General features: G+C 35.6%; 1 protein-coding gene across 9 annotated transcripts in view; it reads left to right on the plus strand.

Annotated features, from left to right (window-relative positions):
* Window positions 1–24,599, plus strand: part of PPP1R12B (protein phosphatase 1 regulatory subunit 12B) — a 233,711-nt gene that overhangs the window by 105,909 nt on the left and 103,203 nt on the right. For 8 of the 9 annotated variants that reach the window (XM_031937143.1, XM_031937144.1, XM_023501872.2 and 5 more), the window contains one exon: window positions 1,721–1,903. In XM_031937143.1, the coding sequence (XP_031793003.1) occupies window positions 1,721–1,903 (183 nt within the window). Of the gene's footprint in view, window positions 1–1,720; window positions 1,904–16,472; window positions 16,863–24,599 lie in introns of those variants that run through there. The other variant, XM_031937148.1, reaches the window with a different exon arrangement.

The raw sequence follows: 24,599 nt of genomic DNA on the forward strand, positions 1-24,599 counted from the left end.
GATAAATCACAGAGAATTATAGGATCTTTGAATTAGAAGGGTCTAAAGAGTTCATCTTGTATAGCCTATGTGTTAAGTAGGTATCTACCCTCTGTCTACTTGGTGACCTCTAGTGATGGGGGACTCACTTCTTAATTAAGAAATCTATTCTACGTTGGAACAGTCCTAATTTTGAGGAAGCTTTTCCTCCATTTTCACCAGCAATAGCTGTGAAATCACTGTGTATAGAGTCCTACCCAGTCAGTACTCAATCCTAAGAAAGTAAAGGTCAGGAAGAACAACTGGATCTGATCAAATATATACAGGGGAAGAAAATAAACATTAAAAAGCAAAACGACAACAACAACAAAAGCCAACCCAACCCCATGAACCCAGTGTTCTAGTTCTTGTGTACTACTCATGTAGGTCTTAAAACAGTATTGACTTAAATTACTTCTATTCTGACTAATACATGCCACCTGGCCTTTGTAGAAAGCTATTTGGGTAGCATCTCTCCTGTTTGAGAGTTGCTTCTTCTTGATCCCAACAGCTGCTAATGTCCTCTCCCCAAATTTTCCTTGTATTTATTTTGTGTAATATGTTTTCTCCAGTGGTAGAATGTAAAATGCTTCAGGGTAGGGACCTTTCTAATTTTTGTCTGTGTAGTCCCAGCATCTAGCACAGTACTTAGTGAGTAGTAGTTGCATACTAAATGCTTGTTGAATAATTGAGCAGGATCTAAAGATGTATTCAAATTTTTTAAATTTGAATTTCTTCTTGAAGCTTATTCTGCCAATGTGTGATATATTTGACAATGAATTTGTGATCACGTGTAAATTTTCCTTGGATTAAACTTATGGTGGATATCAGATATTTAGTAGTTTTCATACCCCTGATTGCTTTTCTGATAAGTATGTTTTTCAGTTTTGGATTTTTGTTACCCTAGCAACAAGCTGTGATATCACAAATAATAGCTTTTTGGGAGGAGAGCCTGCTGGAGCCAATCCCTTTAAGAAACAAAGATCCTGTTCTCATGCAAATTACTTTAATTATATATCTTGTAGATAGAAAATCTGTAGTTAAGGTTACACATAGGATCCCATTGTGAGCCAATAATTATTGGCCCTCCCGATTTTCTTTTTTATCAGAAATATATTATACTAATCTGTATGCAAGTCACAAAATAATTGGCTCAAATGCAAAGGAGCTAGGAGAGGGAGAATTGAATATGCTAAAGATTTACTAACTATTCAGAATATTTATACATGGATAATACAAGGAGCTCACCTTCATATCTTGCTCAAGACTCCTATGAAGACTTCCTTTTCTAGGTATTGATTTGAGGGATAGATGGAGACCAAAATTGTAAGTGATTTCAGTGTTCCTTTGTGTGCGGCCAGAACCAGCTTGTGTATGCATGTTTGGGGTCCAGATGGTAGCAAGGAATCCTGTAAAATACTATTGCCCATGTCAGTCAGTATTTTGGCTATGCTATAGCTTATGTTTTTTATCTCAGGCAAGGAATTTCATTAAATGCAGTGGGTGGAGTGGTGGGTGTGCATGGACATAGTAATAATATTCCCAAGCAGATGAGCTTTTTAAAACTTAAACTTAAAAAGCTCAGAACTAAAGAGGAGCCAGAAGGTTTTGCCCTTAAATCTGATTTGACTTTACACTCTGTCAGGGATCTATTGGGGGAAATGCCTAAGTGTTCTCTGTGTTGCATCTTCTTTCGTTTCAGAACTTCTTACAAGCTCCATGCAGATCCATCTGTGGAAAAAGCTGCAGATAGTGTGTCCTCTAGTACCCCGCTGTGTGTGATCACCAATCGTCCCCCGCCTAGCACTGCCAATGGGGTTACGGCTGCCAATGTGCTCTCAACTACTGGGACAGACTCCTCCACAGAAGCCAGAGAGAGGAGGCGGTGGGTGACAATTTTAATTTACATTTATTAAATATTGCTTTAAGGCAGTTGATAAAAAAGTGGCATGTGGTATTTCTTGGCCATCCTGAGGATGATTTAATATTGAATTATTTCATATAATTCAGGGTTTATCTTTGGCTTTGGGGAAGTTTTGTAGGGTTGGGACTGGTGGGAGGAAGAGATCTCAGAAAATGCTGTGCTCTGTATGTGCCGTTATCTCATTGGTGTGATGAGTCAAAGAAATGGAAGGGGATTTTTTTTATCTGTTTTACTTATGAAATAACAGAAACACAGAGATGTTGTGATTTGTCAAGATCACACAGCAAACTGGGAACTTATTTAAAGGAGTACATTAAAATGGAAGAATTAGAAAATAAGAACATTGAGGGAAAGTTTTGATCATTCCATTCAAAAAAGGTACAGCTGGAGCAAAACATGGTAGGGTAAGAGGTAGCAGTTTCCAAAACTCTGTGATGGAATAGCAGCCCTGAAATAGATTTTAATCATTCAGAAAGAAAAAAACTTTTCATTCTATTCTATTTTTAATTGATCTCTGAAACCATAGAGGCATGAAATAGAGAGATGGATATGGAGATAGGAAATAGTTATTTTCATCCTACCACTTATTTTTTCCCATTGATAACATATTAAATGAGGAACACATGCTTCTTGTTGTCAGAGGAAAAAATATTAAGAAAGTATTGGAGCAGCATGAGGTCGAGCAAATGGTAAAGTAGTGTTGGCTATGAAATATATATCTAAATGGTAGCCTGGATATAATTTAGACACTGTTTCTAGGTAAAAATTATTAAATGCAATAATGATATTCCCTTACAAGGATAAAACTCCCAGATGGAATCTCTCCTTCCATTTCAAAAACTTTACTATACTGAGAGAGAATTAACATTATGGTGTTAACTTTATCATTGTGCATATTTTGGAAAAGAGGGAGGAGTTAGAGAATTCATCATATGTGAAGTATCTACTTATATTAGGCAGCAAGTAATAATTATATATTTATGTACTACATTTATAACCAGTGATACACAACCAAAGCCTGATTTGAAATTCTTTTTTTAATACAGTATTTTATTTTCTAAATACATGTATAGTTTTCAACATTAATTTTTGTAAGACTTTGTCTTCCAGATTTTCTTCATCCCTCCCTTACCTCTCCCCCTCCCTAAAGTAGCAACCAATCAGATTTGTTAAATATGCGCAATTCTTTTAAACATATTTTCATATTTATCATGTGATACAAAAAAAAAAAATCAGACCAAAAAAGGGGAAAAAAAAAAACAACAACAAATAAGAAAGGTGAAAATACTGTGCCTTAATCCACTTTCAGTCTCCATACTTTTCTTTCTGGATGTGGATGGCATTTTCCATCCTGAGTATTGGAATTGCCTTGAATCATTTCATTGTTAAGAAGAACCAAATCCATCAAGTTAATCATCACTTAATCTTGTTACTGTGTACATTGTTTTCTTGGTTCTGGTCATTTCACACAGCATCAGTTCATATAAGTCTTTCTAGGTTTTTCTAAAATCTGCCCCTCATTTCTTACAGAAAAATAATATTTCAGTACATTCATATACCATAACTTATTCAGCCATTCCCCAATGTTGGGCATCCACTCAATTTCTAGTTCCTTGCCTCTACAAAAAGGGCTGTTGTAAAATACAGACTAGCTCCCTGGAGGGCCTCAGGGTCAACCAGAGTCAGGATAAATCAAAGTCCTTGGTCTTTAGTGGGAGAAGTGACGGAGGCAAGCAGGCTATCTTGGGGCTTGCCAAAGATGTATCCTGGATTCTGGAATCTGGAGTCTCCAGCCTCTCTCCTCCTTGTCCTGCTGCCAAATAACTCTCACTTCTCTCCCTCCACCCTCCAATCCTTGCCTACGATTCTCTCACCACCAAACATTCAGCAAGCACCAATGGTGAGGAGAGCCATCATCCAAATATAGTCTAATAGAGCCATTGTCTCACATCAAATAGGTGGCCTTAAGTGCTCCCTTGTCTGATTTAGAGTTTCAACTCTCTACAGGCTGTTACAAATATTTTTGTACATGTGGGTCCTTTTCAATTTTTGAAATCCTTTTTTTGATCTCTTTGGGGTACAGACTCAGTGGTGATAATAGTGGATCAAAGGGTATGCACAGTTTGATAGTCCTTGGGTGTAGTTCTAAATTGCTCCTCAAAATGGTTGGATCAGTTCGCAAATCCACCAACAATGTATTAGTATACACCAGTTTTCCCACGTCTCCTCCAACATTTATCATTATCTTTTTCCTGTCATCTTAGCTATTCTGAAAGATATGAAGTGGTACCTCAGAGTTGTCTTAATTTGTATTTCTCTAATCAGTAGTGATTTAGAGCATTTTTTCATGGCTTTAATTTCTTCATCTGAAAATTATTTATATTCTTTGATCATTTATCAATTGGGGAATGATTTTTATTCTTATTAATTTGGGTCAGTTCTCTATACATTTTAGAAATGAGGCCTCAGAACTGAAATTTTACTGGAGAAGATAACAAATGCATACATAAAGGTGTGCAACATATTCAAGGGAATTTGGCAGGGGATGAAGAGAAGAGCAACTAGAAGCTAACAAGGATCAGGAAGGGCCTTCTTATCATCATCAACAAGCGTTTGTTAAGTGTCTGCTATGTGCAAATTCTGTATTAAGTACTGGGAATACATAAGAAGAAAAAGAAAATGATCCCTGACTTCAAGGAACTCATGTTCTTATGTGGAAAATAATATGTGGAAAAAAAAAAAAAAAAAGATGTAAATAGAAGAGAGATATGCCCTATAAAGGGAAGGAAATCTCAGAGAAGAGGTACTAACCATTGAAAGGAAATGTCCAGATCAGAAAAGGCCTCTTACAGGAGGTGAGATTTGAGTTTTGAAGGAAGTCAGGAGGCAGAGCCCAGTGTAAGATGGATTAGAAAGAGGAAAAATTTAAAGTAGGGACATCAGTTGGAAAACTTTTGTAGTCAGGTGAGAGATAGTAAGGGCCTGAGCTAGGGTGGTGGCTATATAAATAAAGATGATTGGGAGAGATGTGCAAACAGAAACAGTTTGGCAATTAGCATGAGTCAAAGAAATGAATCTGGGTGACCAAGGTTCTGAATCTGGGTAACCAGAAGGATAATGAAGTAGGAAAATTTGTAATAAGGATCAGTTCAGGTTTATAGAATATAGGACAACTGGTTTGTCCTATTTTTAATAGCTATTTCATGATGGAAGATTGGTACTAAGGAAACAAAGTAAGGTTACATTGGGATGATAATTAATCCCATGGAAGCTGACAAAGTCATCATATGAGATAATGTATAGGGAAAAAAATAGTAATAGTCCAAGACAGAGCCTTGAGATCATACTCAATTAGAATGTGGTACAGGTGATGATCCAAAAAAGGAGAATGAGAAAGAATGATCAGATGGTAGTAGAAGAAACAGGAAAAAAAATAATGTGATAAAGTTAGAAACAAGAAAATATCCAAGAAAAGAGAGTATTTAAGAAAGTTGTCAGGTGCTCCAGAGGTCAAAAAGGATGAAGATGGAAGAAGACTTTCGTCACATTTGGCAGTTAAATTATGATTGATGACTTTGGGGAGAGCAGATTCTAGCTTTCTGAAGATCTTCAATTGAACAATGAGATTGGAAGCAAGTTTTCAAAGGGTTAAGAATTAATTGAACAGAAGTAGGAAGATACTGCTTTTTCTAAGATTTTGGCTATAAAAGGAAGACAGGACAGTATATATATATATATATATCATGGGTGGGAATGCTAGAATCAATAAAGACCTAAACATGTTTGTAAGCCAGCAGGGAAGGAACAAGTAGATAAGTATTAAAAATTAGAGAGTGGGTATTGTGGGGGTAGTCTATTGGTAAAGACAGGTGAGAGTGAGATCAAGGGGCAGTATAAAGGTATTGGTCTTGAAGAGGAGAAGGAACTACTTCTTCAACAAGGTTTGTAATAAAGGAGGAGAGAATAGCAAATGATATCTGGGCTTTGAAACGTAGAGAAGTGAAGAAGAGGAAGTTCACAGGGAATGGCTCTATTTCCTCATTTTTTTTTATTTTTTATTTTCTTAATAGCCTTTTATTTACAGGTTATATGTATGGGTAACTTTACAGCATTGACAATTGCCAAACCTCTTGTTCCAATTTTTTCCCTCCTTCCCTCACTCCTTCCCCCAGATGGCAGGCTGACCAGTAGGTGTTAAATATATTAAAATATAAATGAGATACACAATAAGTATACATGACCAAACTGTTATTTTGCTGTACAAAAAGAATTGGACTCTGAAATATTGTACAATTAGCCTGTGAAGGAAATCCAAAATGCAGGTGGGCATAAATATAGGGATTGGGAATTCAATGTAATGGTTCTTAGTCATCTCCCAGAGTTCTTTCCCTGGGCGTAGCTGGTTCAGTTCATTATTGCTCCATTAGAACTGATTTGGTTCATCTCATTGCTGAGGATGGCCAGGTCCATCAGAATTGGTCATCATATAATATCATTTTTGAAGTATATAATGATCTCCTGGCCCTCCTCGTTTCACTCAGCATCAGTTCGTGTAAGTTCTATTTCCTCATTAAAGCATGAGCTTAGTTCCTTATCTGAGAGGCAGTGATGTAATAATGTGGGAAATTTGAGAGTCGAAGTTTGGAATAGCAAATTGTGGAAAGGACGCTAGAGAATCAAGAGAGAATGAAATTACTTTCTTGTGAGGTCTCTTAGAGATTAGAAAATGTAAAATGGTACTGGACCCATGTAGCAAGATTCTAGCAGCAAAACAGTAAGAATGGAAGAAGTGAAATTGTGTGAGTTATCTAGGTTTGGATTTGGCCAAACATGAATGGAGATAGGATAAGGCAATCAAAAGTAGAGAATAGTATAATATTGACCTGATTAACTATAGAGTTGAAATTGGATAGGGAGGAAAGTTGAGACTAAGTCATTATAAAAAATAAGACCATTTTCTGCTTTTGGGGGAATTAATAGTCTAAGACTAACATTAATTCAAGTACATATATATGGGATGTAGAGATATTAGTATAAGAACATTAAACCAAAGCATGAATGGTTTGTAATTATGTTTTAGGGGTGAGAAATAAGAGGAAGCATATATTAAAAGAATAGGAATGTGGGTTAAGCATGTAACATCTCTGATGGGCTGTATGCTATGCAGGGTGCTCCATATCAGAGATGGGAATAATAGAGACAAATAACTGGAAAATCTTCTTGATGTGATCTTTTACCCTCAAGGAGTTTATAGTCTAGCTAGAGCACATAGAAATCATCTTTTAAAAGATGAAAGTAAAGTGACATTTATTACTGTAAATTATTACAGTATATAGACTAGTTATGTCCTGAAAAAATGTAGAACCATATGTGAATAGAGTTAATTAAGTATTTTCGAAAAGGATTTTGATTTGCAATTTTATCTTTTAAAAAATATTTTATTGATCCTTTTTAAACACCTTATCACTTCCCAACAACTCTCTTTGCTCCAAGAGAAGACTGCCCTTATAATAAAGAGAAGAAACTTCCTTTAGTTAAAGTTAAACTAACAGTTAAAACAAATAAATGTAGTGATTATATCTGATAACTTCATATGTATATTCTTCCACCTTTTTAATGCATTGCATTTTAGAAGGAAGGTAGGACATTTTATCTTAGATTGAAAAGGACAGGTGAAAGATTTGTTATCTGAAAAAGCCAGATTAATTTTTTTATACCAAAAAAAGTCAATCACTGGGGAAGTTAGAGGTGAGGAAATGTTTCAGGTGTAAGACTTGGAGTTGCAAAAGAATGAGTACAAGAAGAAGACTTTGAATAGAACTTGGAGACTGAAAGTGAGAAAACTGGATAGACTCTCATTTGATGTAATTGAGTCAGCATTTCTATCATCCTTAGCCTCCTCTTCTTCCTTTTCAGAAAAATCTTTATTTAGTCTCTTATTTCATGTAGTTCTGGGTTAGATGCTGTATACTCAATAGGTACTTATATTTTAAAGTTTATACAGAAAAACATATAAAAGACATATATGTGCAGATACACACATGGACAATCATATATGTATGTAAATATGTAGAAAACGTTCTTTGGAGTAGAATAGATACATTAAACTGATTTGAATAGTGATGATATTAGCCAACACAGTAGTACTAAGGATATGAGCAACATTATTCCTAAGACCATTATGCTAAATGGATCAAAATGTAGCTTACATGTAGAATACTGCAAGTATAATATGTCTTGAGAAGGCCTGCCTTCTTGGGAATTAAAAAACCCATAATCATAAACCATTTTGTTATGGCTGTTGGTAAGATGAAGCCAATTCATTTTCTCTTTTCACCCAAACAAGAATTTGCCCTCCCCCCACACAAATCAAATGTTTTGCAATCAAACTGTTCTCTCTAACAGCATGTGCTAGTGCTTAATTCTTTCCTTGAATTGCAGCATTCCCTGTAATCAGCCTTTTGTTGTACTATAAAAGGACACATCTCAGCGCCTACTGGGAACTAGTGCAGAAGTACAGTCTATTTTCAAAATATCTGATTTGAAGCTCATGATGATTGGAGAAATGGGGCTTTAAAACTGGCTTTTGAAAGGCTGTTGCTCTAGGAAGGGCAACATATATATGGTCAGTGGAAGCTATTCCCTTAGTAATTAGCTGTAATTGTAATTAGTGTGATTTGATCTTTCAGGAAGGAGGCTATTATATTTCCTAAATATCGCTTTATTAGAGAAGTCTGTCATTTTCACCAGGAATGAATTAGAATTTTGAATCAGAGAGGGGGTCTGAATCTGTTTGTGTGAATATAGATCATTCACCTACATTCATACTGGTGAGACATTTCATTTTGCTGACTACTGGGACTATTGTCCAAAAATATTAGATGACTTTTTAGTTTCTTCAGTGCCCATGAACATATCAGGTTAAACCAAATGAATCAACTGATTTCAAGTCTCATGGGAATCTAGATGATTTACTCTGTTGAGTAGACAGTATAACCCAGAGTAAAACTCTTGAAACACTTCTATTATTTTTAATAAGAGATACTATCTTGTATTAGGAAGCATTTAAAATGTTTTTCATATTTATCCATATCTTTTGTTTGTGGTAAAGAGGGGCGAGAGTTGTTCTCTCTAATTTTTAGATATGAGAAAATGAGACCATCATGACACAAGGGAAATTATATATTCAAAATCTCCCAGTGGGTGAGTGGAAGACTGAGGACTAAATAACAGTCTCTACATTGAATTATTGAAGAATTTCTTCTTTTGGATGTAGTTAATGTTAAATTCAGAAGGTCACTTTGAGTAGTGGGACTGCCTGTTATTCTTAGTTTAAACCCAGGAGAAGACAGTCTAATTTTCTCTTTGAATGAGCTTTGGATCTTTGCTCTATTGGCTGTCACACAAATTTCATAGTTCTTGTGGACATTAGGAAAAAAAAAAAAAAAACAAACTAGTGGATTCATTTGATTGTAAAGAGATTGATTTGGCTAACTGACAGCAGGTTGGAAATGGAAAATGGGAACCATTTGGAAGATAAGCCTGTATGGATATCAAGTCTGAACAGCAGCTGTCACAGTGGTATAGTGGTCTGGTTCATTTTCCAAAGCCTGAAGTTTTCCTTAGCAACAATCTATAAACAGGTCCCTAGCTAATATTAGAGTCCTCTAACAGCATTTGAATTCTCTTGCTCTGTTTTTCCACTCTCTGTCCCTCGTCTTCTACTCTTGTCTATACCCTCACGTCTTTTTCTGCTTCCATTTTCCTCATTTCTCCTTCTCTCTCATTCCTATTTCCTAACTTTCCCTCTCCTCCTTTCTCCTACTTCTTTGTCTCTCTGTGGTGAGCATTCTTTTACTCATGTTGTATGTTATTTTTTCTAATAGAGGGCAAGGACTTTTAGTTTTTCTTGGCATTCCCTAGCAGTGACTTGTATATGGTAAACATGTAATAAGAGCTTATTGAATTGAAGTTCAACTCTATGCTGAAATTATGTTGAGTACTGTTGGTGGTAGGCTCACAAGACATGAATAGGTGAGATGGTTCATTCCTTTTGACTTTTATTGGCATCCTGGTAGCCTCATATTGTATGTGTGTTACTATTGCCAAGTTAAAATCCAATCGGTGACTCTGAGATGGACACAGTATGAATATAACTTCAATCAATGCAGATGTTTTCTAATGGAGTTGAATGGAAAAACAACCAAATTCTAATTCTAGCATGCCTTGATTTTCCTGAGGAGTACAATTACTCCTAATGTGAAACTGATGAAACCGTTATGTCTTTACTTCCCAGAATGACTTCTCTTGTAACAAAAGTTGCTAGAAATTGAATTACATTATTAAGTCATGACCAATAGAACAAACCTTTTGATATCATAGGATCATTAGATCCTAGGTGGAATCATCTAATACAGTTTACATATGAGAAAACTGACCTCAAGATAAATTATGTGACTTTCCTGAAGTTGTCCAAATAGTAAGCCAAATTGAAATTCATAGTCAGGATCTTCTCTCTTCAACCCCAACCAATGCCCTTGCCACTATAGTGTGGTCTCATTCAAGTTTATAACAAAGCTTTTATTCAAGACGCAAAAGTTAAATTGTAAAGAATCATATGCCAGGTGCTAAGGGAGATACAAAGTTAAAATAAGATATCATCATGTTCTACTGTAGTGATTGATATAAATAGATAGCTGTAATACAAATAATATGTGAATGCATTGCAGAGGTGCAGAATAAAAAATTGTATGAAGACTAAGTAAAGTTGGTTATCAACCTGTTGGTTTAGGTAAAGTTTTATTGACATTTTTAAAGGATAAATAGGAAATTCACAATTGACAAGAAAGGGAGAAGGAAGAATATTCCAGATCTAGTAAATGTGTGCAAATATATGGAGACAGGAAAGTATAGGATATATTTAGCAGATAGTATACAGTAGTTTATTTGGAGTTTAGAATAATTGGAGGGGAAGAAAATGAAAAAAGGCTAAAAAGGTAGAGTGGTTCAGATTGTACATAGTCTTGAATGCCTAATTAATGTTTTTTTTGGTTTTTTGTTTGTTTTGTTTTGTTTTTACCAAGAAGGCAGTAAGACCATGGTAGCTCTTTCAGTAGAACAGTACATGTCCGGGTTGATATAGTAAGGAAGATTCATTTGCCAGTAGTACACCTCTTATAAAAGAGTGTTTTGTTTTTGTCTTTGTATCCTCCTCCCCCAATCTTAGCATGGTGCCTGCTAGGCATTCTATAAATGTTTGTTGGTTAACTGATAAGACATGGTAACTGTTTAGATCTAAGATATAAATGGAAAGTTACAGGTAACATGAAAGTTTTATTTTGGGGGGACTTGCCATTGGCAGAAATGATGAAGTCAGAGAAAGAGCATTTTTCCAGGTAAAAAGAATAAATTTGTCCATGGAAATCTGGTACATTGAAAAGAAATTCCAAAAACTCTTTTATTCTCCAGTTTTATTCAAAAACAAAGATTTTCATTTTTTTATACAAAAGTTTAATGGTAATATTGAACCATCTTTTCTCTCTGTTACCATGGAACATACAATCTGAGGTGCCAGGCATCCATCCATGTCACAGTGAAGCAATGAAATGTATGGTTTTTGGGTTTCCTCTAAATGTGTAATATTTTAAAGGTGGACAGGGAAGACTTTTATCTCTCTCACTCTCCTGTACACTCTCTGATCCTTAGAAGATATGACTGTGTGTAGTGTAAAAAGGGTGAAAGAGATGGGGGATGGATGGATGCTGGATATAAGACTGAGGAGAGAGCTTAGAAGGAGTGAGAGGTATCTGGTATAATGAAAAGAGAACTGGATTTGAAGTCAAAGAACTTAGTTCAAATCCCATGTTTGCTGCTTATTTTTTTATGATCTTGAGCAATACCCTTAACATTTTTGAGCCAATTTCTTTATCTTAAAAATTAAGAGTTTATGGATGAGATGGAGATTTGGGTTTAGATGACATCCAAGATCCCTTCTAACACTGTATTCAGTGATCACTATACTGTGATACACTGTGATCACTGTGATATACTGTGATCACTATAGATAGCAGTAGACATATTTTCCATCATTGCAACTTTGGAAGTTTCCAAATTACTTGTAATATTGAATCAAGTTTCCATTTCTGTGCTCTGAAAGAAGAAAAAAAAACAAGCTGTTATCTCCTTTAGTATAAATGGTAATTCAGAATCTTCTGGAAGCTAACAAACAGCAGGAATTTGCAGCCTGAATGAATATTCTCTTTAAGGAATGTATCACTGTATATAGTTTTTGTTTTGTTTTGTTATCTCACATTTGCATCTGTTTTGAAAAAGATAGGGAGAATAATGTTTTTTCTGAATATTACGCTACCCATCAAATAGTCATCACTTCCTAGAAAAAATATGCACTAACTTTTCTTTGTTATGTTTAAACATAACATATGTTTAAACATAACAAAGAAAACATATAGCATTTTTTTTATTAATCTTTTCCTGCTACTGTAGCTATTTCCCCTAATCAAGCAATCAAAAAAAGAAATCTGAAAACTCCCTCAGTATATTTCTACATAGTCTTATAAAACATTAGCCATGTTTAAAATGTCTCTTTTTCTGTTTTTTAACTTCATTTCTCTTTTGGAAAGTGAGTAGTGTACTTCATCTTCATTCTTTTGGAATTATGATTTATTTTTGCATTGATCAGAGTTCTAGTCTTTCAAAATTTGTTTCCTCTATAAATGTTGTTGTATAAATTGTTTTCTTAATTGGAAAAGCTCACTTTGACATCATTCATAAAGGTCTTTTCAGTTTCACCTGAAATTGTCCATTTCATTATTTCTTATGGCATAAAAAAATTTCATTACCTTCATCTACTACATTTGTTTAGCCATTCTGTCATTGAAAGACATCTCTTTATATTTCCAATTTCTGTTTACCACAAAAAGAACTGCTATACATATTTTTGCATACATATATCATTTCTTAATATTTCAGATTATATAAATTTTACAAATATTTTGTGCCTACATATGCTTAAATTTGTATTTCTTTAATTATTAATTATTTAGAGCATCATTTCATGATTGTTGCTTGATAACTTTCTTCATATTTCTTAATAATTTATTTATTAAGCATTAAATTAAATCTTAGTTTTACATATTTGAATTAATTCCTTATCTATCTTAAAAAGGAAAATCTCTATCAGAGAAAATTGTTATGAAGATTTTCCCCCAGTTAACCTATTTCTCTTTTTATTTTCATTACATTAGATTTATGTAAAACTTTCAGTTTTATATAATCAGAATTGTCTCTTTTATCTTATATGATCTCCTCTGAAAATAAACACTTTTCCCTATCCATGCCCTAAAAATACCTTGCCCTTTCAGGTTATTTATAATAATCTTTTTATATCTAGGTCATATATTCATTTGGTACTTATTTTGGTATGAAGTTTTGGTCTAAAACTAATCCTGCCATATCTTTGTTTTTCTAAGAGTCTTTTGTATTAGGGTCTTTGCATCTATCAAAACTCTATTACTACTGTGCTTACCTCTATATGTTGTGAACTTAATCTGTCCTACTGGTCAACCTCTTTATTTGTCTGTCTGTCTGTCTAGCTAGCTAGCTAAACAAAACCAAATTCTTTTAATGATTATTGGGTTTGGGATTTGGTTTTTTGGTACACTTTGAAGTTTGGTGCTGATATACTTCCTTCCTGCTTTTTTTCATTTTTATCACTGACATTTTTGACCTTTTGTTCTGTCATATAAAATTAATTATTTTTAAAGGATTTATAAAATATTCTTTTGAAAGTTTTGTACAGTATTGAATTAGTAAAATAACTTATGTAGGATTGTCATATTATATTGTCTTGGTATACTTATGAGGAATTAATGTTTTTATAGTTTTTTGTAGTTATTTTGAATAGAATTTCTCTTTCTAGTTCTTTTTGCTGGGTGTATGTATATGTGTGTGAATGCTGGTAATTTTTGTGGTTTTATCTTATTTCTTGCAACTTTGCTAAAGTTTTGTGACTGTAAGATTTTCAAAATATACCATTATTTCACCTGCAAAAAGCAGTGGTTTTGTTTTTTCTTTGTGCTTTTCCCTTAATTTCTTTTTCTTGTCTTATTGTTATAGCTAGCATTTCAAGCACTGTTAAATAGTAGTGATGATCATAGGTATCCTTGCTTTACTTCTAATCTTATTGGAAAGTCCTCCTACTTTTCTGCATTACATATAATGTTTACTTTTGAGTTTAAGTAAAAAAGTATTCACTATGTTAAATAATAGTTCATTTATTCCTATGATTATTTAGAGTTTATAAAAGTGATTGTTGGATTCTGTCAAAAGCTTTTTTCTATCTATTGATATAATCTTGTAGTTTTTATTATTTGTATTATTAACATGATTTATTACATCTAAAGTTTTCCTTATGTTGAATCAACCCTATGTTTCTGATCTAAACTCAATCTGATCAGTATATAATTTTTCTAATGCGACATTGTTTTAATGGATAAATGCCTTTTGAGAATATTAATAGGTACATTTCTTTATATGGTTTGTCTTTCTGGTTTAGATGTCAAAACTGTGTTACATTGTAGAAAGAAACTGGAACACTCTTGTCTTATTATTGCAGTAGTATTCACATTTAATGTTCCATGAATGTTTGATAGAATTCACATCTGGTCCTGAAGTTTTTTTTCCTTCCCTCTCCCCCCCATACTGGGTTATTAAAGACAAAAACATTTTTATTTATGTCTTTTGGTTTGTACCACATTATTTTTTGGGACTATATTTCTTCTCTTCCTCATGCCTTTCCTCCCAGAACCTAGTGTTTAAGCTATTTAAATGTTCAAAGTGTATTAAGGCATTAAAAATAATTTAGGAAAATGAACCAATATATCATTTGTATCAGATAGCATAGGCAATATTAACACCCAAAGTATCTCATCTCTTCAACAAAGGGTGGAGAGTAAATATTCTGTTTTTCTCCAGAGTCAACTATTATAATTAAACAGCATTCATTTTCATTTTATTGTTTTTTTCTAATTACATTTCATAATTATTGTATTTGTTGTTTTTCTGTCTTTGTTTTTTTTCATTTGGTATCCGTTTATTTAAGTCTTTCCATGCTTTTGAATTCATCATCTTCCTTGTTTCCTGTGGTTCAGTCACAATTTGTTTAGTCATTCCCTAATCAATTACCACTTTATTTCCATCTCTTTGCTACACCCACAGAAACTTCAGTGCTTTGATGAATATTTTGGTGTATATGGTATCCTAGATTTTCAGTACAATCTGGTGCTCACAGCTGGTTCATTTAAAAATAACATATTGGGACCAAGAGTGCTAGATGTTACTACCATCTTTTGTTTCAGAAGTAAAATTAATAACGAGTGCCATTTTCACAGTGCTTTCAAGTTCACAAAGCATTGTACATTCGTTATCTCATTTGACCCTCACCCCAAAGCTCTGATGTAGGTACTACAGATGGTTATTCTTTCCGTTTTATTGATGAGGAAAATGAGGCTCAAAGAGATCAGATTTCTTGTCCACACTCAGTCATATATCTAGGAACATCAGGGATAGTATTTGAAGGTGACCTAAGTTTTTGCTTCCTGTAACTTAGTATATCTGGTTTTAGTGACAATAAATAGTTTATGCTAGGATCCAGAACTGAAATTTTTGTAAGAGTGAAAGAATAAATGTCAGTCATGGACAGCTACCTTCTGATACTTTCCATCTCAGTGACAAGATATTTCCAAGAATGTAAACACTTTGTAATCTACATGGAGCTATAATTAGCAAATTCGGTATGGGAACAGCTGACCTTGACAGAGAGGTTTGGTTTGAGCAAGAATTCTCCTTCTGTTTACTCTGCATTGCCCCTAAGACATATTTCATAGTTTTAAAAAAAACACAATACTGGCTGTTATTCCCTATTGAACAGTTTTAGCAAAAGTACCCTGGAATACCTAAAACTCAGGCTATTGAGGGTTAAATGATCAGGAATCATGACTTTGAAACAAACAAACAAACAAAAAGTAATATTCAATAAAAAATTTTAAAAAAATTTTAGAAGGCACAAAAATCTCTGTTTCTCTTAAAAGAAAAACATGACAAAATAGGTCAAGTTTTTTTTTTCTCTAAGAACGTAAAAACCCTTGCCACTTCAGAAAGAGAGACGCCTTGCAATTTTATTTGGAAAGTCTTCCATTGTCCACTACACATGAACACAGAAGGGAAAGGGAATCCTCTCCTCAGAGGTGGGGTGCCTCTGGTAGCTCCTTCCCCAGTTTACTGGGCACTTCAGAATAAAGCGAGCAGTTATCTAACACCTACTACTCAAAGCTTTTATCAGCTATGTTTTTTATAGCTAATCTACTTTTAGATAAAGTTGATCCTTTTTTCAGAGCTATGACTGGGAGGGCCCCAAATGTTGTTTTTTTGTTTTTTTTTTTTTCCCCTCTTCCTTCCTTTTCTTCCAACTGAGTTTTCCATGTTGGGTAGAGAAACTACCAGTGCCTTCATCAGAAAAAGGGGGCTGAGTGTTTTACTAGGGAGAGGGCAAAGGCAGGTGTGGGGTACCCTGACTACTGGGAGCTGGACTTTCTGGAAATCACCTACCTGGGTTGCAAGATACATCAGGGCAGACAGAAGTTCTCTGAGATACATTGAGGTAGGGATTGGAGCCCACACTCATTTGAGCCAGTTTTCTCCCAGTGCTGGTTCTGTAGAAAGCAAAGAAGTGTGGATTTGTCTGAAGGGGGTTGGCCTATTGTACGCTAGGCAAGTGTCCAGCAAACTGCTGCCCTGGCTGGCACATCAGCCCCTTCTGAGCTCAGAAGCTCCTTATGGTAAGCCAGTTGCTCAGGTATGCTGAAAGTCTGAACAGCCGGACAAGGGGAGGCAATAATTTCAGGTAAAGCTCCTTTAAAGTAAAGACTCCTTTCCTAATTCTTCAGTAGTTGAGATGCATCTTCTTTTAGCCTTTCTGTTTTGTGATAGTTTGGTGGGAAGATTGCCTAAGTTATTCTATTCAGGGGAAGAAGTCAGGGCAAAAAAAATGCCCCAAATGAAAAGTTTTAAGCTTTTCTGATAATTTTCAGCCTTAAAATAGGACAGCTGACCACTTAAGTGATACCTATTAAGTCCATGGTACTGATTCTTCTCAGTATCTCTTTTTATGGGAACAACCATGGGTGCATGTGTGTGGGGGAGGGAAGGGGATTGGTAGAGAGATAGAGTGCTTTTGGCTTAACATTTGAATAAGAAATTGTACACTGAAGTAAAGATATCTTCAGAACTGAGTCAGAGCTGCTTTGCTACTATCCCAGTGGAGTTTGGTTGTATTTTTTTGGAAAGAAATGTTATTTTGAATGTATGATGGAAAGTTTTAAAATGGCACCTTCTGATCAAAGCCAGATATACTGGGCAAGTCAGCTGTGAAGGTTCAGGAGAATCCTGCTGATGACTAGCAACGTGGACAAGCTGTGCAATAGAATGTCACAGATCTAGAGCCAGCAGGACTCTCAGAGACCATTTAGCCGGACCCTTTTATTTTTTAGATGAAGTTGAGTGAGTGTCAGAGGCCGAATCTGGACTCCTCTTCCTGGAGTCCAGAGCCATCCTCCTCCTTTCCACGTTGCTCCCGTTGAACCTCTTGTGCCCATAAGATGGCAGCAGAAGCACACCAGAGCCCTTCAGGATGGTCCTCATCTTTAGAGTTGCAGGCTGCGGGCTCTGCCCGGCTGCTGTAAGGTGGATTATCCCATCTAGAGAATAAGGGTGTGACCAGAAAGTCCCTGAGGCTGCTCTGTGTGTGAGCTTGGGGCTGGAGCAGGAGAGAGTCAGATAAAAATGAAGAGTAAAGGATGTGTATAGGGGTGATGGTGGTTGGAGGTTGGGAAGAAGTAAAGGAGACTTAGCTGAGCTACTTTTGCAGTCTCTGCTGTGGAAGTTTGTTTGCAAAGGTAGATCTAAAGGCTTTGGTATTTTCTTTGGAGGAGATAGAACACCTTTGTAAAATGGGCACTTTGGGACTATGGAAGCTAAATTTCTGAAAATTTCTTATTTTCTGTGCTTTGATTTTTTAAAATATGAGTTTTTGTGAGCCACCTTAGTTATGTCACCTGCTGCAAAGCTTTATAGACATGTAAGTAGAGGGAGCTGGGGCTCAGTGGGATGTACCCTTACTCTGAGGCAGACCAATTTTATTCAGAGAGTTTTCATGAAAATGGCCATAGTGACTAAAGCCTCTCCTTAAGACTCCTAAGCACAGTGATTTTTATTTCTCCTTTGTAGGCATAATATTACACTCAGTCAGTGTGTGTGGATTGATTAGATTCTTTGTTATAAACACTAAATTGTCCTTTATCTTTCTCTGCCTCCCAGATATCCCAGGGAAACACTGACTTAGCTTTAATCTAACATGCTTTTTTGAACAGAGAAACTGACAGCTTAGAGAATCTAAGGGAATATACATTAATAAAGGACGACAAGAACAGATGAAGAGATGAGGACAACTGAGTACTAAGCTAGTGGTGCCAATGGCTTGTCCTCTTACGGTCTCATTTTCACCACTATATCAGAGAAACTACCACATGATAAGCTGCACAGGGAATATGGGCAGAAACTCAAAAGGAGTTACAGTTCTTTGATATCCAAATAACATTGTGATACCTTAACAACTGTCTGAGAGCAAGCTCCTCTAATAATGAAATTAAGTGTTTTTTTAAAAGCACATAATATCCAGAAAGCAGAACGATCAGTCCAGCAACTACTGGGTCAAAAAAAAATACTCCAGCACACACTGTCCCTAACAAGTAGAAAGTAAAAAGTGTCTGTCAAAAGAAATCTGTGAAACCTGAAGATGGATTTTGTCATTAGGTTCCTTTTCTCTGTGTCCATTTACCTCTTTTGGTGACTTCTCACTTTGGGTATAAGATTCTTATTTACCACAATAGAAGATTTGTTTCCCATCAAGGATGTTCTGAGGCAGTAGTTTTCCTGAAATATTAGGAATCCTATTCTTAGGTTAGTCCTCAAGATGAGGCTCTATAGAATCCTGAGGTGTGTGAGTTATGGGGAGAGTGAGAAAAAAGAGTCACAGCCTCTGATCTTTGGCCCCTACCATTGGTAAGAACTGTTTGGAATAGAAAAGATTACCCCTCTAGTAGAAAAATCTGACACCCATGACATAGCACAAGGCCTTTCTTTTGCTTTCTCTGTTAACCTCACCTCCCCCTTTTATATTCACAGTTCATGCTTTTCAGGATATTTGATTTAATTTATATTTTATTATTTTTTTATACTCTTACAGTTAGCTGGGTGGTTAAGTGGATAGAACACTGCACTGGGAATTAGGCACTTAACATCTGTGTGACTTGGGGCAAGTCATATAACTTGTTTCTGCTGGGATTTCCTCACTTGTAAAATGAGAGTGATACCTTTTTGTAGAACTTCAAAGACCACTTTATGGATTTCTCTTGTGCATGAGTTGGCCTAGGTGACTATTGGGATCCTTTAAACTCTCAAATTCTTTTTCCCTGGATTGAAAAGATCCTCTTAATAAGAGGAATTTTCCATTGCTCAGGCTAGCCCATTCTGTGGCTTGAGATAGTGGCTTTAGGGAGTCTTAAAAATCTTCTTTAAATGTTAGATGTGTTTTTAACGTTCAGTATCCTTTATATAGAACTGAAAAATTTAGAGAACACATACAAAAGTTTTCTAAGAATTTAAACTGGTTTCATTTTAGTTAACATCATCATCATAACTAACATTTACATAGCACTTTTAAGTTTACAAAGTACTTTATAAATATTAGGTGATCCTCAAAACAACTTTGGAAGGTAGATGCTGTTATCATCCCCAATTTACACATAAGAAACTGAGGCAAACAGATTGTCATTTGCTGAGGGTCACACAGCTAGTAAGTATGAGGCCATCTTTGAACTCAGGCCTTCTGTCTCCAGGTACAACACTCTTTTCACTGTTTCAGCTAGCTACCTGTTATTATGAAATATTATTAATAGAGATAGGCTCAATACAGTGATCCACAAGGGATTCTTGATGAAAAAAATTGCTATCTACCTCCAGAGAGAGGAGGAATGAATTCTTGAGTGCAAATTGAAGTATATATTTTTCCATTTTCCTTATTTTGCTTTTTTCTTCTTTTAAAAAGTGGTTAATGTGGAAAGATGTTTTGCTTGACTTATTATGTATAAGGATGAAAAAATTTCTTACCAATAACTCTAGCAATATGTTTATGATTCATTTTCCTACCAATTACCCTATCCTGTGTTCCGCCACAAATATAGAAATATGTCTGACAAAAGAATTATCTTGATAGGGTAAAAAATAGGGGTGCATTACATGTATTTCTTGCCTTTTCAGTGGATGGGAGGGAAGGAGAAAAATGATAATTAAAAATCATTTTTAAAAATCAAATTTTAAAAAAATAAAAAGAAAGCTCATTTCACATTTGAACAGTTCTATCTTTAGGAATGTGAAAGCCAAAATTTTTCTTGACATCAAGGCTAAGACTGTCTCTCTCTGATTTTCACCCATTATTGTTGATTTTGCCCTCTGGAGCAAAGCAAAACAAGTCTAATCCCTGCTTTAGATGTCTGCTTTTTATATATTTAAAGACAGGAACATGTCTCCCCAAATCTTCTTTTCTCTAGGCTGAAATGCCCACTTCCTGCAAAGGCTTCTCTCATTTCAAAGACTCAAGACCCCTCACATTCTGGCAATCCTCCTCTGGAAATTCCCCAGCTTTTCAAGGACATTCTTGAATAGTAGTGCCCAGAACTAAACACTACTCCAGTTGACATCAGATGAGGACAGAGTCCAGAGGAACTATCATATGCTTCCCCCTAGAAATTCTGTCTGCTGTCACATTATTTGTTTTGGTTGCCACATTACACTGATGATTCATAATAAGTCCACTAAACCCCTAAGATCTTATCCAGAAATATTACTATATAACTCTGCATCTCCCATCTTATATTTGCAGTAATGATTTTTGTACTCAAGTGTAAGACTTTACATTTATAAATCCCTTTTGAATTTCTTCTTCATGAATTCAGCCATTTGTTCTAACATCCTCTAAAATCTTCTTAATCGGAACCTATCACCAAGTGTTTGAACTATTTCTTCCAGATTTGTGTTATCTGAAAATTTGATGAGTATGTTATCTATGCCTTTATCCAAGTCATTGATAAAAGTGTTGCAACAACAAAAGTCTAAGCACTACAACTATAGACCTTCTACCATATTAGCACTGAATTATTAACATATATCCTGAATTTGGTCCATTTAGGCAAACTTCCTCCCAGCAAAATATTATCAACTAAAATTGATCATGACTAATAACTGAACTTCTTATTCTAGAATCAAGACCCAACAGACCCAAAAATGTATAATGACATAAGCAGAGCATAGTTCCAATAGATTTGCCAAGGAATTTACAAAAAATTAAAAGCCCACTCAAAATGTATGTGATAATGTGATAAACAATCTTCCAAAATACTAGTTTAATAAGAAAAAAAAATTAGCTGCTATAAAATATCTTGCAAGGTGAGCCATCATAACCAGTGTTCTCAGTTATAAAACTTGATAATAAATAGACATGTCCTTTAACTTCATTAAAGTTATTTTATTCTGATTTTATTTTATTCACATTAAAACTAATCTGAAAATGTAAGATCAGTCTATCATGAGAAGTAGGCTTAAAAATTATTATTCTTAAACTTTTATATATTAAAAAAAACTCCAAGGGTTCTATAAAGTAAAAGGTTCCAAAAAGTACAAAAACTTTTAAAACTTCTAAAAAAATATGTAGAGGGATAATATCTAAAATTTCTGATAACAGGGGAGCAAAAAGGGGAAAGAAAAGCGGGGGTCACAGAAGTAATGGTAATTATATAATCACTTTAAGATTTGCCAAGTGATTATATATGTTGTCTCTTAACAGTCCTGTTAAGTAGATATCATTATTATTCTCATTTTATGGGTAAGGAAATTGAGGCTGAAAGAAATTACTCAGAGCCACAGAGATGGGATGTATGTGGGTATGGGGGATGTTGGGGTTTGGGTGGGGGGTGGAATATATACAGTGTTGATCCAAGGTGATCATGAAGTGAATAACAGTCTTGTTTGGGGAATCAGGAATACCTTCATATAGAAGGTAATGCTTGAACAAAGATTCTAAAAGATGGAGGTGAGGAAGGAGCACATTTCAGGCATGGAGACTGTTGACCATTACAAAGGCACAAGACAAAGAGATAGTGTTGGGAATGTATATGTACAAGCTTGTGGAATTTCCTAGTGAGTGCAAGTAAGTAACATGTGGTAACAAATGAAAGCTTGGCTAGGGCTAGGTTGTGAGAGATTTTAAAAACCAAAAGAAATTGTATTTAATCCTCGGGTTAATGGGTGCCACAGATTTTACTGAGTAGGGGAGGAAGATGATCTTGTTTGTGGTTTAAGACTATCTCGTTGGTAGGTGTGGGAAGGATAAATTGGAGTGTGGAAAGACTTAACTTAGGGAGACCAATCTGGAAGCTGTATCAATTATCCAGGAGCAGGTGATAAGAACTTGAATTAGGGGCATGAATATGTGAAAAGGAAGAAGAGAAGAGAGAAAAAAGTATCTGTCCATTACAATCAATGACTTACATTTGGATGCACTTACCCGGTGCAGTCTGCAGCTACAGAAGGAAGGAGAGGTTGCTTTTCCTTTGCCAGCAGAACTTGCCAACTTGGCATAATTCATATTGGCATAAATATGAAATGACCTTGATAACAAAATCATTACCCTACATGAAAATGGCTTTCTCAGTAGGATGAGTGTGTAGGGCTTAATTGACTACTTGTAGACTCAAGAGTTAACAGAGACTGTAAAGATAGGTCCAACCAACCTCATGGAGCAGGTGAGGAAACTATAAGCCCAGAGTGGTAGGGAAGTAGCTCCATCAGGGACACCCAGGTGAGAAGCTAGACCTAGATCCGGCCCCTGGATATTTAGGATCCCTGTCACTTAGGCCTAAGGTAGGTCCAAGGTCCATTTATTTCACCCTGTGCCTAAGCATAAAGAGCTGCTGAATAGAAGCAAAATGCAGTGTGACTTAGAGGGTTTGGAGGAAGAATCTGGGAGTTTTCTTTCCATAAACCTGAATAGTGATATTCCCCAGTCCTTTTACAGACCTAATGCTCTGCTTTAATTTCACTTTTAATTGGAGAAGTATATCATCATTTGAATGAACAGCCAAATCTCAATTAGTATGGAATAACTGTCTCTTCTCCCTCCCCCCCCCACCTCCCCTCCCATGGTTACATTATTCAAATTTAAATTGTATTTCCTTTAGGCTAGAACCAGTCACCCTATTTTACATAATTATAACTTTGAATAGTGTGAATGGGAATATGTGCAGCCACTTCAGGAATTCGTCATTCACACTAATTGGGACCTAGTTATTATATGTCCTCAAATTCTCTACAAATCAAATTTCATACAGAAATAAAAATGTTTATGTTCCAGAAATCTTGTTGGATTATAACAAGATTATCAAATTGGGCAGTACTTGCCAGACCCCTTTCATCCTCATTTAACACATTTACATCAAATCTGGAATTTTGTCCCTGAATTTCTGCCTCTTGGGTGTCTGATTACTTACTTCTATGCCGCCCTTGGGGTTTGCCAGCTGGCTTTCTGTCTCAAGTAAGACTGTACTTACAACTCACATGAAAGGATACAATCACTGGGGTTAGCCCAAGGGCAAAGGAAATGATGCTCAGAAAAAGCTGAATCTGTGCTGTCCTGGCCTGTCCTCTCTTACAAGGAGGGGAAATAATAGAGGGGGCGCTCTACTCTGTACCAAATCACAAGTATCGATCTGCTTGGTACAGTATATAAAATATGCATCTAATGGAATCTTCTTTGGGGAACTGTTATCATCATTGGCTCTGCACAGCCTAAGATTCCAGCCCCCTCCCTTCTCCTCCTCCTCTTTTGTAGACAGCTTCTTAGCAAATTACAAGCTTCACCTCAGGCTTTCTGGGTAGTGGTGACAGTACAAGCCTTCCCTAGTTTCCAAGGGAAACTGGGTGCTGAGACTGCAGTCTTTGCCGGCAGCTGCTTACCTTTCTTTCCTATCCATCTCCACAGTTCTTTTGACCTTCATTCTGCTATGCAGGCCTACACAAGGAGGTAACCGAATGTTTTTTTATCAGAAGTAGTCTGCCAATAGGCAGAGGACACAGTGGTGGGGTCCTAGTAGGGGTAGGTGGTCAGGGGTGGCAGGCTGCAAATGCCACAGTTGGGAAGAAAATGCCTCGTTCAAGTGTATTGTTCTCTAAATTTGTGTCTATTGCTATGTCTATAAATATCTTGAAAAGGGGGAGCCCACTACTGACTACCTCATAAAACATAAAAGTGCCACACTTAAAACTGGGAGAGATTTTTGAGGGGCATGGGGGCAAAAGAAAGAAAAACTTTAAGATACAAAATAAAATTAGCCACTTTGCAACTTGGCTGCCTAAAGAAGCAAAATTCTAATAAGTTTAAATACTTCATAAACTGTTTCTGGGTTTTCTGATTTAAGAGGACTTGAAAACAATATCTTTTATTCAGGTTTTTAGAATTCTAGAGAAAATG

Source organism: Sarcophilus harrisii, chromosome 4 (genome assembly GCF_902635505.1).
Source record: "Sarcophilus harrisii chromosome 4, mSarHar1.11, whole genome shotgun sequence".
Taxonomy (NCBI): domain Eukaryota; kingdom Metazoa; phylum Chordata; class Mammalia; order Dasyuromorphia; family Dasyuridae; genus Sarcophilus; species Sarcophilus harrisii.